The 25,327-nt window shown below is 59.4% G+C and overlaps 10 protein-coding genes across 10 annotated transcripts; 5 read left to right on the forward strand and 5 right to left on the reverse strand.

Annotated features, from left to right (window-relative positions):
* Positions 1 to 536: 536 nt before the first annotated feature.
* Positions 537 to 3,492, forward strand: MKK02DRAFT_27853 (putative vacuolar protein sorting-associated protein vps5; the record flags this gene model as incomplete). The annotated part of the gene is made up of 3 exons (XM_053087416.1): positions 537 to 2,180; positions 2,223 to 3,209; positions 3,259 to 3,492. 3 exons carry the CDS (start codon positions 537 to 539, stop codon positions 3,490 to 3,492), a joined length of 2,865 nt encoding a protein of 954 aa, XP_052944466.1.
* A 480-nt stretch (positions 3,493 to 3,972) lies between these two features.
* MKK02DRAFT_12669 (uncharacterized protein) lies at positions 3,973 to 4,477 on the reverse strand (the record flags this gene model as incomplete). Its single annotated transcript, XM_053085524.1, has 3 exons — positions 3,973 to 4,103; positions 4,146 to 4,313; positions 4,360 to 4,477. Coding segments are annotated over 3 exons (417 nt in total), but the record flags the coding sequence as incomplete, so codon positions are not given.
* Positions 4,478 to 5,238: 761 nt separating this feature from the next.
* Positions 5,239 to 6,737, forward strand: MKK02DRAFT_34266 (acetolactate synthase; the record flags this gene model as incomplete). The annotated part of the gene is made up of 6 exons (XM_053088885.1): positions 5,239 to 5,377; positions 5,632 to 5,755; positions 5,797 to 5,882; positions 5,926 to 6,035; positions 6,069 to 6,597; positions 6,634 to 6,737. The coding sequence occupies 6 exons, from the start codon at positions 5,239 to 5,241 to the stop codon at positions 6,735 to 6,737; spliced, it is 1,092 nt and encodes a 363-aa protein (XP_052944468.1).
* A 78-nt stretch (positions 6,738 to 6,815) lies between these two features.
* Positions 6,816 to 7,964, reverse strand: MKK02DRAFT_16532 (putative mitochondrial inner membrane citrate transporter; the record flags this gene model as incomplete). The annotated part of the gene is made up of 7 exons (XM_053085649.1): positions 6,816 to 6,884; positions 6,930 to 7,068; positions 7,112 to 7,278; positions 7,322 to 7,442; positions 7,486 to 7,577; positions 7,620 to 7,778; positions 7,812 to 7,964. 7 exons carry the CDS (start codon positions 7,962 to 7,964, stop codon positions 6,816 to 6,818), a joined length of 900 nt encoding a protein of 299 aa, XP_052944469.1.
* Positions 7,965 to 8,145: 181 nt separating this feature from the next.
* MKK02DRAFT_16416 (uncharacterized protein) lies at positions 8,146 to 9,323 on the forward strand (the record flags this gene model as incomplete). Its single annotated transcript, XM_053085630.1, has 4 exons — positions 8,146 to 8,325; positions 8,403 to 8,526; positions 8,636 to 8,795; positions 8,840 to 9,323. The coding sequence occupies 4 exons, from the start codon at positions 8,146 to 8,148 to the stop codon at positions 9,321 to 9,323; spliced, it is 948 nt and encodes a 315-aa protein (XP_052944470.1).
* Positions 9,324 to 9,846: 523 nt separating this feature from the next.
* On the forward strand, positions 9,847 to 11,478 carry MKK02DRAFT_27856 (uncharacterized protein; the record flags this gene model as incomplete). The annotated part of the gene is made up of 8 exons (XM_053087417.1): positions 9,847 to 10,083; positions 10,135 to 10,265; positions 10,286 to 10,395; positions 10,469 to 10,589; positions 10,655 to 10,880; positions 10,927 to 11,057; positions 11,097 to 11,275; positions 11,414 to 11,478. The coding sequence occupies 8 exons, from the start codon at positions 9,847 to 9,849 to the stop codon at positions 11,476 to 11,478; spliced, it is 1,200 nt and encodes a 399-aa protein (XP_052944471.1).
* Positions 11,479 to 12,481: 1,003 nt separating this feature from the next.
* MKK02DRAFT_16388 (WSC domain-containing protein) lies at positions 12,482 to 15,645 on the reverse strand (the record flags this gene model as incomplete). Its single annotated transcript, XM_053085624.1, has 6 exons — positions 12,482 to 13,022; positions 13,068 to 13,177; positions 13,628 to 13,892; positions 13,935 to 14,360; positions 14,900 to 15,112; positions 15,167 to 15,645. Coding segments are annotated over 6 exons (2,034 nt in total), but the record flags the coding sequence as incomplete, so codon positions are not given.
* A 2,378-nt stretch (positions 15,646 to 18,023) lies between these two features.
* MKK02DRAFT_11999 (carbohydrate-binding WSC) lies at positions 18,024 to 18,326 on the reverse strand (the record flags this gene model as incomplete). The annotated part of the gene is made up of 1 exon (XM_053085517.1): positions 18,024 to 18,326. A coding segment is annotated over one exon (303 nt), but the record flags the coding sequence as incomplete, so codon positions are not given.
* Positions 18,327 to 23,102: 4,776 nt separating this feature from the next.
* On the forward strand, positions 23,103 to 24,375 carry MKK02DRAFT_16406 (sister chromatid cohesion protein Dcc1; the record flags this gene model as incomplete). Its single annotated transcript, XM_053085627.1, has 4 exons — positions 23,103 to 23,239; positions 23,271 to 23,650; positions 23,680 to 24,065; positions 24,097 to 24,375. 4 exons carry the CDS (start codon positions 23,103 to 23,105, stop codon positions 24,373 to 24,375), a joined length of 1,182 nt encoding a protein of 393 aa, XP_052944474.1.
* A 68-nt stretch (positions 24,376 to 24,443) lies between these two features.
* Positions 24,444 to 25,110, reverse strand: MKK02DRAFT_37577 (uncharacterized protein; the record flags this gene model as incomplete). Its single annotated transcript, XM_053089703.1, has 5 exons — positions 24,444 to 24,460; positions 24,505 to 24,742; positions 24,774 to 24,848; positions 24,891 to 25,009; positions 25,062 to 25,110. 5 exons carry the CDS (start codon positions 25,108 to 25,110, stop codon positions 24,444 to 24,446), a joined length of 498 nt encoding a protein of 165 aa, XP_052944475.1.
* Between the last annotated feature and the right edge of the window lie 217 nt (positions 25,111 to 25,327).

The following is a 25,327-nucleotide window of genomic DNA, read 5'->3' on the forward strand; positions in this document are numbered from 1 at the left end:
AGAGATTGTAAGGATGTGTTTTCCCCTTCATCGTGATCAGCCTGCTCTTCTTATACCCTCTCGACCATCGTCGATCATCATGCGTCAACGTCAACAAGACCCCTGGTGGCTGTAGCTTATGGGTAGGCTAGCCAGTCCCGCCATTCTCCGCTGTTTGAAGGTTTACTTGCAGACGGGCCTGCCGCCGTGCCGAGCCCGTCCAAGGCACCATACAAATTCCCCCAAACCGGGAGAAGGCATTCCTATCGGGAGACGGAGCAGGGACGGCGTTGAATGGTGAATTGATAGGAACTGATCTAAAATGCTCAGAGTTTGAATGGAAACACCCAGGCACCTTCAGGCACACCCTGGTCGCCGCTCCCGTTTTCCCCGCCGGGAATATGGCCCAAAGGGGAAAATCCGGGATGACACGTGGCAGCTGAGGAATGCGGACCAGGACGCACGGACCAGCCTAACGACGAGCTCACCCCTACTCAACACCAAAGTACTGCCAATCCTCTATACCCTACTAACTCTCCCCATCATCCCAACACACAATGGACGCAGACGAAGAGCGCGACTTTGCCGCTCTCTTATCCCAGTCCACCGCCCTCCCCACCCGACCCACCTGGTCCCCTCAAACATCGGCCACCACCGCCGCTCAGCTCGACCCATGGGCCAACCCTTTCGCTTCATCACCTACCGACCCCTTCTCAGCCCCCGCTGCTACTTCTACAGCTCTCCCGAGCTTCACAAGCGGCGCGAATGGCGGACCATCCGGGTCGGGCTCAGGATACGTTCCGCCGGCCGCAAGCGGGTTCGATGATTACTCGTCCACTTCAGGAGGGTTCGGCGAGACCAGGTTCGACTATACCCCTTCCCCACCTACGGCTACGTACAGTGGCGGCGCGGGTATAGATGCGCAACAGGAGTCGGACAGTCCCTATGTCCAGAAACTGGAAGATGAGCAGATGCTCCCTTCTTCTTCTGGGGGGATACCTGAACCGCCCAGCGTGATCGCAGCGAGGGAGAGGGACGGGATGTCATGGGGAGAGACGGATATGAGTGGATTTGGAGCACCGGCGGTGTCCACCAGCTCGTGGGACCCTTCGGCCGACCAGTACCAGGTCTCACCACCCCGCCCATCTCAAGCGGAACCCGTACCGCCGCACAAACCCACACCGCCCCAAACGGCCGGCCGGATCCTCCCGTCTGATCTGATCGACGAGGACCTGATGGCCGCTTCGGACCCATCTATCAGCCTCAAGCGGGCATTCGTCAAGTCCACTCCGGCGGCCCCAGCAGCGACTAAGGGGAAGACGCCGGAGAAGGCTAAGCAGGGAGCTTATGTGTTTAGGCCGGCGGGGGTGCCGGTCAAGTTTAGGGGGCAGGCGGAGGAGAAGAAAGGAGAGGCAAAGGCGCCTGAGGCGAAGGTGGTCCAGGAGGCCAAGAAGGTGGAGGAGGATGGTACAGCACCGGTAGTTGAGGAGGTGCAACCACCGGGTGACGCGGCGGCGGCGGAGACGGTGGAGGAGGCGGAAGCGGGGGCATCTGTCGCGCCGGAAGATAAGCCCGCGGCGGACGTCAAAGGGGAAATCCTCCCAGCAGACCAAGGGAAGGAGGTGGCTGCTCAAGAGCCAGAATCTGCGAGGGCTGCGGCGCCGAGCCCGGAGCCAGCTCCACCCAAGGTCGAACCCAAGGCAGAGCCATCATCCTCAGCTGTCGAGCTTAACACTTCCGACGACTCGAAATCGGTCAGACCTACACCCTCGTCCCCGCCTCTCGCACCCGCCTCCATCCCCCTTCCCGCCTCTTCAGTACCCACACGCACCTCCACTCCCCTCCCTCCCTCTCACATCGCTCCCACTTCCCCCTCACCGCCTCTCTACCCTACCCAAACGCCCACACACGACCGCGTCGCCGTATCACCACTCGAACCGCCCTCTGCACACATCAGCGATTTCGGCTTCAAGTCGTTATCAATCGGCGCGGCGGGGATGATGCCTCCGCCTGCAGCTGCGGAAGAGGGGTGGGGTGGGGGCGGGAGTGGGATAGGGAGTAGGTTTGGGGGCAAAGGGTGGGGCGCGATGGATGCTGCGCCGGAGGAGGAGGGTCTGTTTGGGAAGGGAGGGCCTGTAGGGGATCCATGGGGCGGTGGCGGCGGAGGAGGTTGGGGCGGCGAGGCAGATGCGGGGCCATCGGTAAGTATCACCTTAGAAGCAAAGGATGTGGCTGATTCTCAGTCACCACCTGTCCAAACCGAGCCGGAACCATCCGTCGCCACGCCCAAACCCACTCCTTCACCTGGCAAGCCCCGCCGCCGTACTTTTCCCGTCTTCACCATCTCCATATCTGACCCCGCGCGCGTTGGCGATCCCGTACGCGGCTACACCGTCTACACTTTACGCACGCACACAACCTCGCCCCATTATCGTAAATCGGACTTCACAGCGCTTCGACGTTTCTCCGACTTTTTATGGTTGTTCGACTCGCTCATTGCTAATAATCCCGGAATCATCGTTCCCCCTGTTCCCGATAAACATACGTTTGGCCGGTTCCAGGAGCAGTTTATCGAGACGCGGAGATTAGCGCTGGAACGGAGTCTGAACAAGATTGCCGCGCACCCGGTCCTTCAGCTGGACCCGGATCTGAGGTTGTTCCTCGAGGCGGACAATTTCGGAGTGGAGATCAGGGGAAGGGGGCCTGTGCAGCCGGTGGATGTACCTGCCAAGTCGGGATTGTTGGGGGGATGGAACACGCCCAAATTTATCGAGAGTGATGACTGGTTCACCTCGCGTATGGCCTTTCTGGACGGGCTGGAGGTGCAGCTCAAGGCGCTGTCAAAGAGTGTGGAGCTAGCGTCCAGGGCGAGACTGGACATGGCGACTTCGCAGGCGGAAGTGGCGGATGCGCTGCAGGCGCTCGCCGAGTCGGATCTGGGCTCGGCGATGTGTGCGTCACTCGCGCAAATGGCGGATCTGGCGCGGAGGGAGAAGGAGGGCGCCGAGGAATTGGCGAAAGGGGATGTGGTGAATCTGTTGAATATGGCGGATGAGTATGTGCGGTTTGTGGGGAGTGTGCGGCGGGCGATGGGGGGTCGGACGAGGGTGTGGTTGGCGTGGCAGGCGCTCGAGCGGGAGGTGGCGCGTCTGAAGGGGGTGAGGGAGAAGGCGAGGGTGCAGGGTAAGCTTGGGGATAGGGCCGCTCAGACGTTGGCGGATATCAATGATGTGAGTGAGAGGGTCAAGGGTGAGGGTTGGAGGCAAGGCTGATGGATAGGTGGACCGGAAAGCTCGGGCGAGCCAGCAAGAGTATGAGACGTTGACGAAATTGGTCAAGTCGGAATTTGGGCGGTTTGAGCGGGAGAGGGTGGATGAGTTTAAGCGGGTGTTGGAGAAGTATCTGGATGATCAGATGGATAGGCAGAGGGAGATGATTATGTCGTGGGAGGAGTACCATGTGGGGGTATTGGGGATGGTCAGGAAGGCTCAGGGGATCAAGCAGGCCGCGTAGCGTAGCGCAGCCTAGAAAAAAGCTGGGCGTTATACTTGCATACCATCAAGGTCATTATCAAACGAAGTACGCGAAAATCTATTCCGGATACATCATCGTACACAGAGGACATAAAGGTACAGATAGATGCAGTCGATAACTGAAAGCCCGTGAGAAATGAAGAAGTGTCCTTTGTTTTGGGGGGTAGAGAAGATATGGTATGTTTACAATGCGACGTAGGCGGCGGTCCCGACGAGGATGGCCATCAGGGCGGGAGTGATGTTGGCAAGGGTGGGGAGACCGGCAGATGTCTTGCCGGTGCTGGAGGCGGAAGCAGCAGCGCCCGAGGCGACGGCGTTGACGTTGACCGCGGCGGATCCGGAGGCGGAGGGCTTGGCGGTGGATGAGGGCAAAGCGGAGGTGGACTGCAGGTCAGCGAAAGCTCGACAAAGCGCTGAAAGGACTTACAGTGGGAAGAGCGTTGACATCCTTGTTGGCATCCTGGACAGTCTGGTTGAAGGTACCGGTCATGCCGTTGAGGGTAAACCGGGCAGAGTAGGCCTGGTAGTTGTACTGGGGCATGGCCGAGTCCTTGAGACCGAGCGAGGTGAATCGGACAAAGTACCATGTGCCTGCAAATTAGCGATGTCCGACGGGTAAGACAAAGGACCTACCGGTAGTACCAATCGAGGGGTCGATGGTGGCAACCAGAGAGCTGGTCTTGGAGACGTCGACCGAGGCGGCGAGGTTCTGGACCTTGAATTGCGAGGTCTTGGATCCGACGTAGACGTCGACCGAGCATGGGCCGACGGCCGAGACGGACGGGGAGTTGCCATCGTCAGCTGAGAAGTCAGCTGGGTCCGCGCGTGAAGGGGCGAGTGAGCTCACCCCATCGGACCGTGAGGGTCTGACCACCAATGACACTGGCGCCGGTGACGGGGGCAGTCACGTACACGCCGGCGAGTGCGGACTGGGCCAGGGCGAGGACGGTGAGGAGAGTTGCGAACGCGAACATTGTAATCTAGTATTGGCGGGTGGGTTGAAAGGGGGGTCCGGGGATCGGGTTGATGAAAGGCGAGAGGTATGAGTTGGTCGGTCGTGAAGGTGAGGGTGGCGAGTCGAAGCGTTGGTTGAGTGGGTCGAGCTAGCGTTTCAAACGAGTGTGAGTGGCCGTGGCTGGCGAGCTTGAGGTGTCGGTTAGTGACGAGTAGTGAAGGTATGAACGAATGAAGAAGACGAGTAGAGAGGAAGGAGGAAACTATAATAAATGTCTGAGCGCCAGACGGGGCCAAAACGCAAGCCAAGACGGGCAAGAAACACACAATAAAAGGACCCCCTCTTCCCCCTGAACGCTTGGACCCAACCTCGAAACATATACCCCGTGAGAAGGACCCCGTGGCGCCGCTGGATTGCTTCTTGTTGCTCCTTTGCTGACGTCGCTGCGCCGAACTCATGGAGCACATGCCGCTTCGGCGTCGGCGTGTCCGAGCTTGTTGTTTGGCTTGTTTACTTGTTTGGTTCAGGTCGTGTTTCATCCGATGAAACACAAACAAAGGGAGTCTTGTAAGTAAGCTTAAAAAAGCACGGGGTATTCCGAGGCTGTTCCGACGGAAGGAAGCGGGATTTCCCGAGTGTGGCGGTTCTGAGCGGTGACGCGGGGTGCGAGCGGTGATCGCCGTTCTATGCGGGGCCGACTCGAGGGAGATTTCAGATCCAAGCGGTCAAAAGTCGAGCAAAGAAGCAGTTTACCTATATCAATCACTAGCCATGTCTCGTCCTACTCTCAGAAAAGTACTCGCCTTGAAGCCACGGTCCGCCGTAGGCTCGGTCCGCTTCACAAATGCCACCACCGCAGACAGACCGCAGGCGCCAAAGCCGATCAAGGACAGCACGTCCGCCTTGGAGTGTGAGTTGGAGCCGTGCCGGGGATCAAAAGATGAGGTAGAAGGTGTGCTAGGGGAGCTCCTGGTGGTCTTGGAGGAGGAGGGAATGCTCGAACGTGGAGAAGCGCTACTAGCGGAGGGGTAGGGACGATAGCAAGCCATATGGGCCGCAGACCGTTAAGAGACAGGCAGTGATGGGACCCTCAAAGCTCCTATTACTTAGCGCTTGTGGAAATATGGATAACCAAGACACTCGACGCATGTGCTGACTTTGCAGACAAGATGCACCGTCCAACTCGCGCCATGCCCCAAGCTTCCACGCCCCGCGCTCCATCAGCCGAGGAAGCTGTCACAAATATCCTCTACAACACTCCTCCGCCCTCAACCGAGCCCTACAAGAGGTGCGTCATTGTCGAACGCTGAGGTCAGAGCTGATAGTTAGGCATCTGCTGAACTGCCTGGTGCAAAACGAGCCGGGAGTGCTCTCGCGCGTATCCGGTATTCTCGCTGGAAGAGGCTTCAACATTGGTCCGTTACCTGGCCCCAGGATCAAGCTGTAGCTGACTTTCAGACTCCCTGGTGGTGTGTCAGACAGAGGTCCGGGATCTCTCGCGTATGTGTATCGTCTTGAAGGGTCAAGACGGTGTCGTCGAGCAAGCCCGGCGACAGCTGGAAGATATCGTACGTATCCCCCCATGTCATCGCTGACGGCAGGTACCCGTCTGGGCGGTCCTCGACTACACGTCCACCTCGATCGTCGAGCGCGAACTCCTCCTCGCCAAAATCTCCATCCTCGGCCCCGAGTACGCACAGGAGCAGCTTTCCGGCTCGTCGGGCTCGGCGACACACTCGGCGGACTTTGATCAGGCGGTGATGGAGCAGAACCCGGCCGACGGGGCGCACGCCTTTGCCTCGACGGAGGGTGAGCAGACGTCGACGCAGGCGGCAGATCGGGACGATAGGGAGCAGGCACTCGCACGGTCGTTCGAGGCGGGTGGGGGACCGGACGGAGCCGGATCGGGCGCGATTGGGGCGGGACGCAAGGGCATGTCGGCGAGCGAGGCCTTGATTGCCAAGAACCTACACCTGTCGGGTATCAAGATGCTCGTTGAGCAGTTTGGGGGCAAGGTGGTGGATGTGGCGGAGAACTCGTGCGTTGTCGAGTTGACGGCGAAGAGTAGCCGGGTCGACAACTTTTTGGGGTTGATGCGGTCGTTTGGTGTGCTTGAGGCTGCCAGGTCAGGTGAGTGGTTCCGACAGGCAGTAGGCTGATAAGCAGGTGTGATGGTCCTCCCCAGAACGCCGGTTGCGAGGTACGAGGACGAGGAGGAGACCATGGTCGCTCGGGAAGAGATGGATCTGAGTCTGCTTCCTCCGGGATAGGAAGCGATCGCTTCAGACGTGGCCCAAAATCGATGTCGGCATGCATCTCTATACACATTACACTCGTACAGGTTTCGGTCATGGCGCTACTGATGCAAACACTGGGTATGCCTTTTCGTACACGGTAAAGATGATGCCTCCGCTCATCTGTCGGTCAGCTCAGCGCTTGTATCCAGCAGTAGTTGGACTCACAATCAGCCGTCCCAGTCTTGGTACGGTCCCCTTCCAGAACCGCAGCACCCCTTCTTCCGTCGCGATCCGGTATGCGCAGTGCAGGGCATTTCGATATTCCTGCTTGGCCTTGAGAGACTGCATTCTGGTCTTGACGACACTGGCCGTCAGCTCCGCCCCTAGCGCATACCTAGAGGACTCACTCGAACGGCATGGTCGTGTAGACGGTGATAACCCCAGCGGTGGCTCCTATTCCAAAGGTCATCCACCCGGGCAGTTGCGAGCCAGCGACCACGCTCCCCTGCGCCAGCTGCTTGAGCGTCGAGTAGGACGAGAAGCGAACGGCCGAATTAGCGCCTTGTCGCAAGATCTGAGAGTCAGCGTCAGGCTATGAGAAGCCTCGGTGGACATACCACAGGTCCGACACCTCTGTACAGCCCCCTATATCCTTCTTCGGCGACGATCGTCCGGATCCCGTGCGCCATGCCGTTGAATCGAGGCTGGGCGAGCTTTGAGTCTTCAATCATCTTGGTCCTGCCCGTCAGCTTGGTCCGTCCGCACAGCGAGGCGTACTTACTTGATCGTCTCGGATGGAGTCACAGCTATCACCGCTTCCATCATCCCCGCTCCCAGCCCCGCCAACATCGACCTCGGTGCCGAAAGCTTCCCCTACGCTGTCAGTACAGCATCAGTACGCAGCGAGAAACCCACCTCGTCATCCATCAACGCCGACTTGAACTGGTCGTACGTCGTGAACCTCACACCAGCCTTGACTGCATTCCCGATCACGACGGCCGTACATCCCGCGTACAGTCCGCCTACACCGCGCTGCGCGATCGTCTCCCGGAGCGCTTGGTACGGACTCAGAGGCTGTCGTCAGTCTGGCCCGGGACGAGAGCTCACCTTGCCAGAAGCGCTGACGGCGGTCCCGAATTGGATCTGGGTCTTGACGGATTCGAGCGGGAAGGTTATGAAGCTTTCGACACCGCCAGCCACTGCGCCGGCTGCGAGGGACGCTAGTGGCTTTTCTCTTTCTTTGCCTTTGATCGAGGACATCTTGAGTGAACGAGGGAGATGGCAGATGCACACGAGCAAAGCGATGTAGATCTCAGGCGATGATGTCGATGAAACTCAGGCACGGTCTGCATTTGTTGATGGGACCAAAATTTCCAACCTCTCCTCTATCATCCATCCATCTATCAGCCCAATCACAAGACAACCACGGCTACCAGATACCATGCCAGCAGACAGGAGCTACAAGAAGGCCCGCACGGGTCCATCGGTACCCCGTCCAGGCCCAGCGGGGGCGACCGAAACGCACAAACCGCTGGCGCTGCAGCACCGAACGCCAGATGGTGTTCCGGGACTGAGCAAGCTCAAGGCTTCCATCAGGCAGACAAAGAGGTTCCTAGCCAAGGTAAGTCTACAGACTGACCAGTCATCAAGCGGACGTGGGTCCGGACAGTCAAGAAGCGCAATGGGCTGATCTGGCAGGACGGACTCGAACCTGGACTCAAGATCCAAACGCAGCGGAGGCTAGAGAGTCTCGAGGGGGATCTAGCCAAGGCGGAGAGGCGGAACGTCGAGATGAAGAATGGGACAAAGTATCACGCGGTGAGTCTGGTCCAGTCTTGGCCCCAGCTGGGAGGGATGTCAAAGCTGACATACAAGGTGAAATTCTTCGGTCAGTCAGACCTTCTTCGCAAGGCGGAACTGCATCTCCACAGAACCTGTGCTGATGAATGCAGAACGCCAGAAGCTTCTCCGGATCATCAAGAAGCAGCAGCGGCAAGTGGATAAGCCCGAATCGAGCTCGACCAAGGTTCAGGCGGCTGAGCAGAAGCTGGAGCAAGCAAGAGTTATGCTCAACTATGTTTTGAACTTCCCGTACGTTCCTCCTTGCTCCATCTCGGTACAGGCTGATGTTGCAGCAATACCGAGAAATACCTCTCCCTCTTCCCCTCTTCCAACTCTGACGACGCCGACGCCGACGCCGACGCCGACGCAAAAGCAGAAGCAGAAGCAGAAACTAAAGCCCGCCTCCCTCCCTACCTCGACGCATCAACGCCCACCTCTGAACTCGACAAACCAAGCAAGCGGCGCCTGGAGATTCTGCATGAGATGCAGAGGTTGATGGCTGAGGGGAAACTTAGCAATACGCCGGATGTAGGTCTTTCGGCGGGAGAGGGGAAGGCGAAGGTGGATATTGAGATTGGGGGTAGGGAAGCAGTACCGAAGTCTGAGGAGGGCGGGGCGACGGGGACAGCGGCAAATGCGGAAGTGAAGAAGGAGAAGAAGGTGAAGAAGGAGAAGAAGGGGAAGCAGGGTATGGTCGAAGAGAGCGGAGTGAAGGCGGCACCGACTCAAGCTGCGCTGAAGGTTGATGATGGGGGAGACGACTTCTTCGAGGATTAGGGGATGGATCGTTGATGTCATAAAAGGGGCGGGGCAGGGAGTGGTGCTGATACGTACTGACAGGATATGAGGGGATCTAGGGCGCTGCAGACTGACCAGGCAGGCCCCTGGTAACTACCAATGCTGACGAACAGCTGACAGGGCACGTGATAGGCCCTTTCAAGCCTTGTCAATGCAGCACGTGCATGCCCGTACCCTTCATTCTGATGATCCTGACCTCAGCCAGGAGAGAAACAGGGGATACCCAAGCCTCCTTTGTATAGGTACTCCTCACGTCCCCTGACTTTGGATCAGCTGGACTCGCACCAGCACAAAAGAGTCTTCTCACGGGGTGGCTCAAGGAGAAACAGAAGGGAGATCCAAGCCTCCCTTGCATGTTCCTAAAATCCCTAACGGAGGCCAGGCCTCCCTTACCCATCAGCACAAAAGAGCGGTCCCAACGCAGGAGGTGGGAGCGATATATAGCCATCGCAAGCTCGAATTGTATCGCTCTCTTCAAGTTCGATCATACTGCCTGACCGATATGAAGCTCCTCAGCATCAGCCTCCTCCTAGCCTCGGTGGCCTCTGTCAGATCGGCAAGCCGGTGCACGATCAAGTTCATGCTCACAAGCGGTATCACGATGACCGATCCGACGGGCAATCCTGGCAGCATGGTGGCCCCGGATAGTTTCGATCTTGTGGTCAACTCCAAATTCACTGCGTTTGAACGTAAAGTGAAAGCGACCGACAGCAGTACTAAAGTGTCGAAAGACTACTTGGTGAGCTCGGATTCACTGTCATGCGATGCGCTATGAGGCTAATCTCGGCAGTGCACATACTCTCCAGTTGCGGGCAAGGAGCTGGCGCCGGGTCAGACGGTGGTGGTGGTTCTTTTCATTGCACCGGACTCGACGGTCCTCATCCCAGCCACTGATTATGTGACCACTGAATGCAAGGCCGCGTAGGTAGTGATGAATACAGAGCTGCATATACCAACTTGAGAGTGTTCTGCGTGTTGCGCATCTGCGAGACCGCAGACGCGAGGGCGTCGACGGCGGGCAAGTCGCACAGCATTCACGTCCGCCCCGTGTGTGAGTACGTGCGTTGCACCCCTGACGAGGGATCTCCCTAATCGTCTCAGCACAAAAGAGCATGACCATGAAGTGGAGCCTCGGCCAGGGGAGAAAAGGGGGGCTCAAGCATCCCTTGTACATATACACCACCCCCTGACGGAGGAGGAGCGGGACTCCCTTATCCTATCAGCACAAAAGAGCGACCCCATCAGGTGGAGTCGATATATAGCGATTCAAACAAGCTCTCGCCCTTTTGAATCATACTGCTCGTACCCAGTATGAAGATCCTCAGCATCGCCCTCCTCCTAGCCTCGGTCGCTTCTGTCAGATCGGCAAGCACACTCAATCTCGTTTTTACATACGGAGTCACAATGGCCGACCCAACTGGCACCGCGGGGACTCTAGAGGGGCCGGACAACGTCGAGCTGGTGGTCGACGGCAAATTCGCTCCGTTTGAACGCCAAGTCAAAGTGACCGACGCCAGTGGGTGGAAGGAGTACACGGTGAGTCTCGCTGTCATGCAATTGGCTATGAGGCTGATCTAGTCAGTGCAAATATTCTCCAGTTGCGGACAAGGAGCTGGCGGTAGGTCAGACGGTGGTGGTGCCTCATTATGTCGCCGTGGGCTTGGTCCTCATGACCGATGGTAAGGGTTATGTGACCATTACGTGCACGGCTGCGTAGGTAGTGAAACTAGACACCTGCATGCGAAATGGTAGACTCCTAATTAGAGATTCTGAATCTTGCGGTCTCGCCAAATTTTTAACCGCCGTTGGCGAGCAAACCGCCATCGTAGTATCAAACACGTCCGCCCCTTGTACATGGGTTGCACCCCCTGACTGTACATGGATCGGCGGGTCTCCCTTGTCTTATCAGCTCAAAGCAGCACGTTTCAGAGGTGAGCCTCAGCCAGAAGAGAAAAGGGAGATTCAAGCCCCCATTGGAGAGTACATTCACAATATCCCCTGACGAAAGACCAGCGACTCCCTTGTCCTATCAGCACAAAAGAGCGAACAACAGGTGGAACGATATATAGCGATTGCAATTTCAAGATGTTTCGACCTTTTGAAACATCCTGCCCATACTGCCAGCCCAACATGAAACTCCTCAGCATAGCCCTCCTCTCCATCGCTTCCGTCAGATCAGCAAACACACTCAAATTCGTCCTCCACCCCGGGGTCATGATGACCGATCCGACGGGCACCACTGGGGTATTGGAGGGCCCGGACACTGTCGAACTCGTGGTCAGCCCCTCATTCACTCCGTTCGAACGTAAAGTCAGAGTAGCCGACAGTAAAGGATTCAAGTCATATACTGTGAGTTTCTTTGTGACGGGAGTTTCTTTGTGACGGGATGAAATGTGAGGCTGATATAGGCAGTGCAAGTACACTCCGTCGACAGGCGCAACGATGGCGGTGGGGATGAGCACGACGTTGTATCATCGAGCTCAACCGGGCTTGGTGATCGATATTGGAGGCAGCAGTTACGTGACCACTGTGTGCGCGGCCGCATAGATAGTGATAACTAGAAACCTGCATACGAAATCGTCCTAACTAATGAGTGTTCTACGAGGTATAAAGAGAGAGAGCAGCGGGACCACCACAGATCTCGGTCGAGTCACCGGCACACGCCTTGTTGCACATCTGCGAGACCGCCGAGGTGGAAGCGCCGTTGGCGAGCATGTTGCCACAGTAGCATTCACGTCCGTACCTGATTGTCAGCAGAGTCGAGGCAAAGAAGTAGTAGACTTACTCGAGACCGAACATCTTGAAGCCACCGCCCGAGCAGAAGGTGCTGCACTTTTCCACCGTCATGTCGTCCCCGGCAGTCATGGTACCGTTGAGCGCGCGACCGTTGACCTCCTGGATACAGCCGGCCTGGCTAAAGCCGTTGATCTGCTTGGCAGCGGCGGGTGTGGCCGAGGGGTTCGAGTAGAGCTGGATGGCGTTGGGTCCACCACAGAGCGAGGTCGAATCACCGGAGCAAGGCATGTAGCACTGGCCAGAGCTGAGCGACAGGGACGCGCCGTTGGCGAGGGACTTGGCACAGTAGCACTCAGAGCCGTACCTGGAATCAGCAAAGTCGAGGGGAAGGATAAGAAGACTCACTCGACACCGGCGTACGCCATACCCTGAGAACCACAGAAGCTGAGACATTGGTTGATGGTCATGCTGGAGCTGAAGGTAGCGGCCCCGTCGAGGGACCGGCCAGAGACCTCCTGGATGCAGGGGGTGGAGGCAGCGGACCAGCCAGCGGGGAGACCCTGGGTCTTGATGGTGGGGCCAGCGGGGGCAGCGGAGGAGGACGTGGGGGTCGAGGTGGAGGAAGAGGCGGCGGAGGATGAGGCGGCGTTGGAGGCAGCGGCCGAGGCGGAGGCGGAAGCGGAGGCGGCGCCCGAAGCCGAGGAACCGGAAGCCGAGGCACCTGAGGGGGAGGCACCTGAAGCCGCGGCACTTGAAGAGGCAGCACCGGAGGCCGAGGCACCCGAGGAGGAGGCGGCCGAGTTGTAGAACAGGCTCAAAGCACCGGGACCACCGCACATCTGGGCGACGTCGCCACCGCAGGCCATGCTGCAGCTCGAGGACGGGAGGGAGAGCGAAGCGCCGTTCTTGAGCGTATTGCCACAGTAACATTCCTTGCCGTATCTAAAAGTCAGCACTGCCAAGACTAGAGGCACTGCCTAGACTCACTCGACACCAGAGTAGGCGTAGCCCTTGGAACCACAGTAGGCCGTGCACTTGGCGGGGGTCATGTCGTCGGACGCGGTCATGTCCTCGGTGAGAGCGCGGCCGGTGGTACCCTCGGCTACGCACGAGGTGGAGGCAACTGCCCAGCCGTTGGTGAGGGGGACGGCGTTGGCGGCGTTCAATTCGGCGTTGAGCTTGCTGATGGCGGCCGAGGTGGCAAAGAGGGTGAGCGCGTCGGGACCACCACAGATGGAGGACGAGTCGCCAGAGCAGGCCATGTTGCACCGGGTGGTGGTCTTGGAGAGGGCGGCGCCGTTGACGAGGAGATCGCCACAGAAGCATTCGGAGGAGTACCTGCATGTCAGCGGGAGTCGACGAGAAAAGGCGGGTACTTACTCGATGGCGGCGAGACCAAAGCCCTTGCCGGCACAGAAGTTCAAGCACTTGCTGTAGGTCATGTCGCTGGCGGAGGTGGATGCGCCAGTGAGCGCGCGGCCAGAGGTGCCTTCGGCGATACAGACGGCTGAGCCAGACGCGGGGCCAGTCCAGCCGGAGGGGAGTACGGCAGCGGGGGCAGCAGAGGCGGCAGCAGATGCGGAGGCGGCCGAGGTGGCGGAGGTGGCAGCGGAAGTGGCAGTCGAGATGACGGCGGTAAAGTCGGGGGTGAGGTTGGAGATGGCGGAAGAGACGGCAAAGAGAGTGAGGGCGTCGGGACCACCGCAGATCGAACCAGACGCGCCAGAGCAGGGCATGTTGCAGCGAGTGGTGGTCTTGGTGAGAGAAGCGCCGCCGGAGAGAGTGTTGCCACAGTAGCATTCGCTCGAGTACCTGGAATCAGCATAACCCATAACGAATAGGCAAAAGACTCACTCGATACCGGCCAGAGTGAAGCCTTGATTGGCGCAGTAGGTGAGACACTTGGTGTAGGTCATGTCGCTGGCGGAGGTGGAGGCACCGGTGAGGGCACGACCAGAGCTGGCCTCGGCGATACACACGGCAGCACCGGATGCGGGACCCGTCCAGCCCGAGGGGAGGTTGAGCGCGGCCGCGGGGGTGGCAGATGCTGCGGCGGAGGTGGCGGCGGAGGTGGCGGCAGAGGTGGCAGTGGAGATGACGGCGGTGAAGTCGGGGGTAAGGTTGGAGATGGCAGATGAGACGGCGAAGAGGGTAAGAGAATCGGGACCACCGCAGATGGAGCTGGAATCGCCAGAGCAAGCCATGTTGCACTTGCCGCTAGTCTTGGTGAGAGAAGCGCCGCCGGAGAGGGTGTTGCCGCAGAAGCATTCGCTCGAATACCTGAGATTAGCACAGTCCAGGTGTAAGAGGAAGAGGTAGTCCAGGCGCAAGAGCAAAGACTCACTCGATACCGGCAAGGGTGAAGCCCTGACCCGCGCAGTAGGTCAAGCACTTGGAGTAGGTCATGTCGCTAGCCGAGGTGGAAGCACCGGTGAGGGCGCGACCCGAGGTGGCTTCGGCGATACAGACGGTAGCACCGGATGCGGGACCAGTCCAGCCAGACGGAAGGTTGAGCGCAGCAGAAGCCGAGGTGGCGGAGGCAGCGACCGAGGTGGCGGATGCGGCGGTCGAAGTGACGGAGGTGGCGGTAGAGATGACGGCGGTAAAGTCGGGAGTCAAGTTGGTGACAGCAGAGGCGACGGCGAAGAGGGTGAGGGCGTCGGGACCTCCGCAAATGGAGCCAGATGCGCCAGAGCAAGCCATGGTGCACTTGCTGCTGGTCTTGGTGAGCGAGGCGCCGCCGGAGAGGGTGTTGCCACAGTAGCATTCGCTCGAGTACCTGCAATCAGCACGATCCACAACCAAGGTGAGAGACTCACTCGATACCGGCAAGAGTGAAGCCCTGAGCAGAGCAGTAGTTCAAGCACTTGGTGTAGGTCATGTCACTGGCAGAGGTGGAAGCACCGGTAAGGGCACGACCGGACGAAGCCTCGGCGATACAGACGGACGAGCCGGAAGCGGGCCCGACCCAGCCAGCGGGGAGAATGAGACCAGCGGTGGGGGCGGCGGAAGCAGCGGCCGAGGTCGCCGAACTGGTGGCGGTCACCAAGGCGGCGTTGAGATCCGCGTTGAGCTGAGCGACCGACGAGGGGAGGACAAACAGCGTCAAGGCGGCAGAGGCACCACACATGGAGGAGGCGTCACCCGAGCAGACCATGCCAGCGTTGGACGAGGTCTTGGAGAGCGCCGCGCCGTTCATGAGCATGTTGCCGCAGTAGCACTCGCGCGACCACTCGACACCGGCCATGGAGTAGCCCTGGCCAGAGCAGTAGTTGACACACTTGGCAAAGGTCATGTCGTCGGCCGAGGTCATGGCGCCGGTAAGGGCCCGTCCGTTGGTGCCTTCGGCGATGGTGACGAGGGCGCCGTTGGAACCAGCGGCAACCCATGGCGAGGGGAGAGTGGTCGCGAGGGCGTGGGCTGCAGATGCGGAAGCCGAGGCAGAGGCAGCGGCAGCGGATGCGCTGGAGGCCGAAGCTGACGCGCTGACCGCCGAGGCAGAGGCGCTGATGCTGGCTGCGAGGCTGGTGGCAGAGTAGACCGACGCAGAGGCGCTAAGGCTGGCTGCGACCGAGCTGGCGACCGAGGCGGATGCTGCGATGGAGCTAGCGACCGAGGCGGATGCTGCGATGGAGCTAGCGACCGAGGCGGACGCTGCGATGGAGCTGGCAAGGGCGTTGGCGACGGAAGCCGAGGCGGACTGGCTAGCCGAGACCGAGTTGGCGACCGACTGAGACAGCGACTGGCTGGCAGCGAGGGAGCTGGCGGCGGCAGCGGACGCGGACTGACTGGCAGCAAGGGAGCTAGCGACCGAGGCAGATGCGCTCTGGCTGGCGGCGACCGAGTTGGCTACCGACTGCGAGAGGGACTGGCTGGCCGAAAGGGAGCTGGCGGCGGCAGCAGAAGCAGACTGACTGGCCGAGATGGAAGCAGCGACCGAGCTCGCGACCGAGGCAGAGGCAGACTGACTGACAGCAAGGGAGCTAGCGACCGAGGCAGATGCACTCTGGCTGGCGGCGACCGAGTTGGCGACAGACTGCGAGAGCGACTGGCTAGCAGAAAGCGAGCTGGCAGCAGAGGCCGAAGCAGACTGGCTGGCCGAGATGGAAGCTGCAAGGGAGCTAGCGACCGAGGCAGATGCGCTCTGGCTGGCGGCGACCGAGTTGGCGACGGACTGCGAGAGTGACTGGCTAGCAGAGAGCGAGCTGGCAGCGGAAGCCGAAGCAGACTGGCTGGCCGAGATGGAAGCAGCGAGGGAGCTAGCGACCGAGGCGGAAGCAGACTGGCTGGCAGCGACCGAGTTGGCGACCGACTGCGAAAGAGACTGGCTGGCCGAGAGGGAGCTGGCAGCCGAGGCAGACGCAGACTGGCTAGCAGCGAGGGAGCTAGCGACCGAGGCGGAGACGGATTGGCTGGCAGCGAGGGAGCTAGCCACCGAGGCGGACGCAGACTGGCTGGCAGCAACCGAGTTGGCGACCGACTGCGAGAGAGATTGGCTGGCCGAGAGGGAGCTGGCGACCGAAGCAGAGGCGGACTGGCTGGCAGCAAGGGAGCTCGCGACCGAGGCGGAGGCGCTCTGGCTGGCAGAGATAGAGTTGGCCACCGACTGGGAGAGGGACTGGCTGGCCGAGAGGGAGCTCGCTACCGAGGCGGAGGCACTCTGGCTTGCCGCGAGGGAGCTCGCCACTGATGCCGAGACGGACTGACTGGCCGAGACCGAGTTGGCCACCGATTGCGAGAGGGACTGGCTGGCCGAAAGGGAGCTCGCGACCGAGGCGGAGGCGCTCTGGCTGGCAGAGATAGAGCTGGCCACCGACTGGGAGAGGGACTGGCTGGCCGAGAGGGAGCTCGCTACCGAGGCGGAGGCACTCTGGCTCGCCGCGAGGGAGCTCGCCACTGATGCCGAGACGGACTGACTGGCCGAGACCGAGTTGGCCACCGATTGGGACAGGGACTGGCTCGCCGAAAGCGAGCTGGCGACCGAGGCGGAGGCGCTCTGACTAGCGGAGAGGGAGCTGGCGACCGAAGCCGAGAGGGACTGGCTGGCAGAGACCGAGTTGGCGACTGACTGCGAGACCGACTGGCTAGCAGAAAGGGAGCTAGCCACCGACGCCGAGACGCTCTGACTCCGCGAGATGGACGACGCGAGGGAAGCGGAAGCGCTTTGACTGGCCGAGACCGAGTTTGCGACCGACTGCGAGAGCGACTGGCTCGCGGAGACCGAGTTTGCGACCGACTGCGAGAGGGACTGGCTCGCAGAGAGGGAGCTGGCGACTGAGGCCGAGGCCGACTGACTGGCAGAGATGGAGTTGGCAATCGACTGCGAGAGAGATTGGCTGGCCGAGAGGGAGCTCGCAACCGAGGCGGATGCCGATTGGCTGGCCGAGACGGAGTTTGCGACCGACTGCGAGAGGGACTGGCTGGCCGAGACGGAGTTTGCGACCGACTGCGAGAGCGACTGGCTGGCCGAAAGGGAGCTGGCCACCGACGCCGACGCCGACTGACTGGCCGAGAGAGAGCTCGCGACCGAGGCCGACACGCTTTGGCTTCGAGAGACGGACGCCGCGAGGGAGGCCGACGCAGACTGGCTGGCCGAGACGGAGTTGGCTACCGACTGGGAGAGGGACTGGCTGGCCGAAAGGGAGCTGGCGACCGAGGCGGAAGCGCTTTGGCTGGCGGAGAGGGAGCTGGCCAGGGACGCCCTGGACGTTAGCGACATTCGGTTAGGAGGAAAGAAACTCACGAGGAGGACGCAGAAGCAGACGCCGAAATAGAGGCAGAGATTGACTGGGACCTGGCTGTCAGTCAAATCCTGATTGGAAAGAAAAGTACTTACAGACTACGAGATGCCGAGCTGGAGATGCTGGCGGAGAGGGAGCTGGCCGCCGCAATGCTAGAAGAGGAGGAAGCCGCGGCCTCGGCAGGAGATACCCAGGCAGGGTCGGCGTAGAGAGCCATGGCCCAGTCTCCACCGCAGTTCTTGGTGATATCGTTGGTGCAGGCGTAGACGGTGCACTTGGCGGGGTCCAGAGCCTTGCCGGCGGGTCCGATGACATTGTCACAGTAACACTCGACACCGTACTCAACACCGGCGAGGTCATAGTTGAAGCTCTGACAGTACTTGACACAGGTGAGGGGGGTGACGTTGCTGGAAGAGACGAATTTGGCCGCGAGGGTACGGGGGGATTGCTGGTCAAAGAAACAACCTTGGTATTTGAAGCCGTTGACGTCCGTTCCGACCGGCGGAGGGGGAGGAGCGAGAGGGAGACCGAGTAGACGCTTGTTGATGGGAAGACGCGCAGCGTCAGCCACAGCGGCGAGAATGGTGAGGGCGATGAAGATCTTCATCGTGAAGGAATGTGGGGGGAGGTTGGTCGGAGGGAGAGATTGGTCGGTGAGGAGGGGGTCGAGGGTGTCGAGGGGGGAGAAGCGGGTGGTTAAGGTGGAAGATGGACATGGTGGCTACTTATATACTGGCTTGTAAGCCTTGCTTCTGTGCCGATCACTTACTTCTCTGCTACCGCTTGCGGTGGACAGCTTTCATCAAAGTTGACGCCTCAATTCCGGACTTTGCTAGTATAGTGAGAGGCGCTAGTTGTGGAATTTGCCTGAGCTCAGCATACCCCGCGCGATATACAAGAGGCGTTGGGTAGTAGATGCTTGTATCCGCATCGAGTAGAGAGCCCATCCGAAAAGCCATCCAGGGACGATGATCAGGCAATCTTACGTTATTACATAGTTTTCAGCGGCCGGAACGGGAAATTCCGCCCGTTTCAGGTAATTTTTGTCTCGGTTTTGGGCGCGCGCCACCCTTATCCTTCTGCATGCCGCACAGATTAGATAGGTGACAGTGAGACATCCGGTCGATATGGCCGAGCGATGTCTCACACAAGCTCACACATTATACCAAGCAGAGACTTCCGACCAGATAACGTTCGGAGGTGACGGACTAACTGAAACCGGGGGGCAATTTAATCCGTGATCGCGGATCGCCGTCAGCCGACCTCGACCAGCTGCAGCCTGCTGCAGCCTCGGCCCTCAGGCCTCAACGACTCTGAGTCTCAACGATTACGTTGGTCTGACTTGATGCGCCAAATCCTCAGAGATCTCCTCGCTCTGAGACAGAGCTGTTGACCGGCTTGTACCTGTCTCAGTGATTATGCAACAAGCTGCAGCATCTTCTCGAGTTTCTGCGTGCCTCTGCGCCGCGCGGCGATCTGCGGAAAGATCCATACCTTCCATGAGCTAAGACATGGCAGATGCCCGTCTAGCAGGGCCAAGCCGACTCGAAGGTTTCCGGGGGGCGCCTTTCTTGCGGACAGTTGTGCTTCGAGTAGGCGATGATGAGGCTCACTGTTTCGTAGATCGGTGAATGGCCACATTTTGCGTCAGTGGCATTTAGTCAAAAGTCTTCGATACATAGCAGGCAGCAGCGCGCTGCAACAGCTTCTGCTCGAAGGCAATCTGTGTCTTCGATGAATCAGGCGTCTACTGAGACGAGAGCTGCACTAACGAGGACAGCGGCTGACGATACTCTGAGAGTGACGGTTGACCGGGATAAACCGGGATCGGCAAAGGCACTGCCGGTGCGAGGAATGTGGAGTTGCCAGGGTATGACGTAACCAAGTGCGACGCAGGAACCGGCCCAACCGTTACTCCCCGCCCACCCCCACCCGTACAGCCCCTACTCGGAAAGCGTCCTTCTCGGCAAAGCGCACGGTCATCAAGACGGCCAGGCAGCTCAGACCACACGCGTCCCAGTTCTTCACTGACGCCCTAGAAGCAGGCAGTGCGGAAAATCCCTCAACCTCGGCGATCGCCGCCACCACGGCCACCACCTCGGACGACCCGGCCCGTCCACAACAACCACCCTCCCCGAGTCCCGTTAGATCGGCTGGAGGTGATCCGGCCCCACTGGGGGCAGTAAGCGAGAGTGAGGGAGAGAGTGGGGGCCAAGGGGAGGCCGAGGAGCAGGAGGCGGTCGTAGATCTGGAGGAGTTACGGCGGGCGAGGGAGGAAAAGAGGATAATCGAGGAGAAGGAAAGGACGCTGAGGGGAGTGTATGAACGCCGGAGGCTGGTGGAAGAGGCTATGAGGGAGCAGGAAGCAGAGATGGAGTGGACGCGGGGACGGAAATGACCACTGAGGCAGATACCGCGCCGACCGCCCCGGCAGACCCGTCTGGCCCCACTCCGCGCCGCAAGGGCAAGGCAAACTACGCACCCTCGTGGAGGGCGAAGAAGGCGGCTCAACAGCTCCCCGGACCAGCTCGGGAGCCGAGGCCACCCATGTCCAACTCCGCCCTCCTCGCCCTCTTCCTCACTCTCAAGGACATACCGGCTATGCTGGTAGACCTGCCACCCCATCTCAGACCCGACTACACCCTCGCCGCCGAACGCTGCGCTCTCCGCTTCATGGCCAACAAGACGGCCAGCAACCTGCTCGACTTTCTCGCCCTCCCGAAAGTCGGCGTTCTGGCTACTCAATTGAAGGGGCCCGGCGCGGTGGAGCGTCTCAGGAGCTATCCGGACGTTCAGTGGCCGGAGGCGGTAAAGAGGGAGGGGCAAGGACTGGGCGGTAGTGGTGGAGATGTATCAACCAAGGTAGAGAAGCTGGTCGGGAAGGGTAGGGTGGGCACGGCGGCGAGGATTTTGGCAGGCGAGAGCAAGGTGGCGAGGTTGAACGATGAGGTGGTGGAGAAGTTAAGGGGGCTACATCCCGCGGGCGAGGAACACCCATTCGGCGACAGGGACGCATCAGACGGACCGCGGAACAGTGTGGTCCCGAACGAGGCGGATATACTAAGGGCTATCGCCAGCTTCGCCCGCGACGTGTCCGGCGGCATATCGGGCTGGTCGGTCTTCCTCCTCCGGCTCGTCTCCAAGAACGACGCGGTCCTCAAATTCCTCACCCTTCTTTGTTCTATGATCGCCGCCGGCACGGCGCCGGGACGCGAAATGCTCTGCGCTAGCCGCATCACCCCACTAGCGAAGGATGATGTCGGAGGGATTCGACCAATCGCGGTGGGCGACCTGCTCTTCCGGACGTTCATGAAGGCGACCGTCCGCAAGATGTTCAATCCCTCAATGCTGGGGGTCAATCAGTACGGTGTAGGGACAAAGGGGGGAGTGGAGCCGATTCTGAGGGTCATACAGCGAGCGGCGGATAAGAAGCTACCGGCGGAGTACAAGTGGGTAACCAGTCTGGACGCGAAGAACGCTTTCAATCTCAAGTCGCGGAGGTCTATCGCAGAGGCGGTCAAGAAGTACGCGCCGGGTCTATACCGAGCGGCGAAGTGGGCGTATGGGCGGAAGTCGATTTTAGTGGTGAACGGTCTGGAGACGAGACTGGAGGGGGACGAATGGGTAGACGTCATCTTCTCCTCGGAGGGAGTCCGCCAGGGGGACCCGCTGGGGCCGCTACTCTTCTCTATCGCCATGCGCGTCGTCCTCGAGGATCTCCAACGGGAGCTGGGGCCCAATTGCCTCATCCTGGCGTATCTCGACGACGTTTACATCCTCTCCACCGATTTCGACCCCCTCCCTAAAACGAAAACCTTCTTCCAGTCCCGCCCTCACCACCTTACCCTCAACGAGCTCAAGTGCCAGTCTTGGCTACTCGACGACGTACGGTCGAACGGGATCAAGGTGCTTGGCAGCTTTATCGGCCCCAGAGCAGGGAGAGAGACCTTCCTCAGGGCCAAGATCGCCGAGCTCTCCCTCAACCTTGACAAGCTCGATTCCCTCCACGCACAGCACGCCCTCCTCATCCTCCGGCTCTCGTATCAGCAGAAACTCCGCCACCTGCAGCGGTGCCTCGATACCTCGGACCTCGGACACGTCTGGGCAGAGCTAGACACCGCGCTCTGGAACAGCATCATCTCTCTCAGGTCGAGTGATGGGGATCACCGATTCCAAGACGAGATCATGTCTCTACCCATCAGGAGCGGTGGTATGGGAATTCTGTCCCACGAGGAGGTGGCGCCCATAGCCAGGGCGGCAGCGGATGAGATGGCGGACATAACCTTGAAGAGTCTGTTGGAGCCGGACGAGTGGGAGCAGGAGGGAGCGGCGGAGAAGGTCGTCGGTCAGAGCGAGAGATGTCTGGTGGTGCTGGACGCGAGGAGGGAGGTGCTGCTGGCGAAATTGACGGACAAGGAGAGGAAGGGAATGAGGGAGAACGGGTCGCCCTTGGGGAGATTATGGCTGTCTGCCATCCCCTGGACGAAAGCGCTACAACTTACAAATCAACAAATCAGCGTCGCCCTTCACTATCGGACCCTCCTCCCCCTCTCCAATCATTGCAACCGGTGCGGCAAAGATGGCCAGGGTCTCGGCCATCCGGAGACCTGCAACATTGACGGCAAGTACCCCCGTCACAACATGGTCGTCCGCGGTATCGGCCAAACCCTCTCGTCCGTCCGGGGCGTCAAGGTAGAACTCGAGCCTACTTCAACGGAAGAGTCCCTGAGAAGGAACGATCTCCGGGTCTGGGGTTCAGACGGCTCTGGTCTGGCCACCTCGGAACACGACATCAAAGTCTACTCCATCTTCAGCGAATCCGCCCTCTCCTCCTTCGGCAAAGATCCCCAACACCCAGTCTCATCCACCTCTACAACACCGATCTGGGACCAGATTGAGGCGCAGATGGACAGATACCTCAGGGCGGTGGCAGCGAAGACGAGGGAGAATGCTCCGAGCGGGATTGGGAAATTTTCGGCGGTCGTGATGACAAGCGGGGGGTTCATGGAGAAGGACACAAAGAAGCAGATGGATGCATGGGAGGAGGGGGTGAAAGACTGGGAGTGGGCGGCGTTATTACGGGGGCTATCGCTGGGGTTCGTGAGGGCGAGAGCTAGATCTGTAACTTGGGAATAGATAGTTATAGTATAGTTCCATAGACCTTAGTTGATTAGCTCGGATTTCCAACAGTAGGATAAATGCAAATTTTGACGACGCGTCTGCAGGCGAACCTGCAGACACAGACGCGTCTGTCCTTTTTCGCACCCCAATTCTGCCAGCCATGCCAATAGCTACCTCCCTCCCCTCCCGCAATGTCACTTTGCGCTACCCCGCCGAACTCCTAGAAGAAAACTACCAGCTCCTAGAGCTCCCCGCAGACATCCTTAAGCAGATTGAGGGAAAATCTGATGCCTTTCCGTGAGTCGCTGTCACACCTTTGCTGATGTAGCCTGACCATCAAGGGCCGTCCTTCTGACGATGCCGTCTTGTGCACACCTACATCCACATACCTCATCCGCACAGTCGGCATCTCCAACTCGCTCCTCGTCTGTCGAGAGCCCAAACTCCCAAACGTCAACGGGAATGACGAGCTGGAAATCCGCGATATCAGCCACGAAATTTTGGAGCTCGTCCCGCAGCCACCCAATCTGGAGCGGATACGCACCCTCCTCCGTCCGACCGCATGGAAGGGTATCGGCCATGGCTTGGAGCCCACGCTAGGAAAGCGCAAGCGGGGATGGAGCAGAGTCCAAATGGAGAGCGTCATCCAAGCTAGCGATGCCGAGTTGGCTGCTGGGATCAAGGAGAGGAACGTCGTAGAGATTGATAGTGAGTCAGTGCTGAGCGCCGCTCATCAGACCGCCTTGTCCTACTCCCCTCCTTAATCCTTGGCCTCCTTCTCCAAATCATGTTCAACCTCCTTGCCATCCACACCAAAGCAGGTGCAGCACGCGCGCCGTCCCGACCCATCATTCGCGCCCTCGAAGAAGACCACGAAGTCCCGCCCGAGATCAGCGCCGCAGTCATCCGTCTCTTCTCCACCAACACCGCTGGCGCGATCGAGGTAGACTCCTCTGGCGATCTCGACGTCGAGTGGATTGCCGATACCAAGAGAATGGTACAGGAGATCGGGCGGGGGCTGCTGGAAACTCTCAAGGGTGCAAAGCGGCTCGACCTGTTTGAGGGAGAATGGCGTGAGGCCGTGTCAGATTGGGAAGGCCTTGTCGATATCAACATGCTGCAAGTACGTCCCCGCTAGACTTGACTGACCCCAGGGCAACTACCTCCTCAACGCTCCACCCCCATCCTCCACGGCACACTCTTCTCCCCTCATCTCCTACTTTCCCGCCCATACCCTCCCCCTCGCCCCCGCCATTCGCTTTGCCGATCTCTTCCTCACTCGGACACCATGGAAACCAGAAGACATGGCGCCGTTTCTCAAAGGCCTGTATCGAGAGGGAGACACAAAGGAGCGGGACAAGCTGGTGTCCAAGTTTGTCCGGGTTGTCAAGGACAAGCAGGGGTCTTTGTGGTACCCACGTAGGAGCGGCTAGTAATACATATCATTGTGTCTGAACGAGCGGCTAGTAGGGTGTACATATTGTCTATGTCTGAACTTAGGTCAAGCCTCGTATACCGCTTCATGATCAGCTTTTGTCCGGCACAAGTGTCAAGTGGCTCACGTAGCGCTTCCTCCTCACCCCTCCTTCTATCCGCCTCCCATCTTGCCCTCTCCCCCTCGATCACCTTCCACACCCCATGACCCGCTCCTTCTCCAACGACCAGCTTTGCTTCCAAGCTCGCACCCCGCCCAGGACTCGGCAGATTTGTTTCTGTGACAAGTGGATCAGGCAGAAAAGAGAGCGTGATGTTGTTTGCCGAGAGTAATGGAAGATTGAACTTGCTCGAGACCAGTACCGGCTACAGTCAGCTGGGTTAGGTCTGCACTCACATAAGGTATGACAAGCGAAGCGATTGGGGCGGAACCGCTCCCTGATGCCAATGGCTGATCCCCGACAAAGATCACCTTGGTCGTCAGTACAATCAGTAGATAAGCGATCATGCCTACTCTCTGGTTCGTGGCCCATAGCCGACCCTTGGCATAGTCAGTCCGCTTCGGGCCCGCCATCGTGGCTGGTATTCGCAGCTCGAGATCGGCCGTGTTGCCCGAAGAGAGGACATTCTCGCCTGAGCGTCAGAAGGTTTGCCACACCCCAGGTGACGTCGCGATGCTTCTCACCTGGCTGTAGCTCAAGCTCAGAGCCCGACGCGAGGATGTTTAGTGACATGTTGTTGTGAAGGCAAGATGAAACGCAAAGGAGTCTCGGTCAATTCCGTCAAGTCAACTTACACTTGAAACGCTGTTGTTGATCGTTTGACTTCATATTCTCATCACTACTTATCTGCACTCACCAGATCAGCTATTGATCTACCCGCCTAGCGAGCCTGACATGTAACGCGTGCGACGTAAGCGCAGCAGCCCGCCCTCGTTCAGACTAGAGTTCA

The sequence above is a fragment of the Dioszegia hungarica genome (genome assembly GCF_025882075.1).
Source record: "Dioszegia hungarica strain PDD-24b-2 chromosome Unknown MKK02contig_11, whole genome shotgun sequence".
NCBI lineage: Eukaryota > Fungi > Basidiomycota > Tremellomycetes > Tremellales > Bulleribasidiaceae > Dioszegia > Dioszegia hungarica.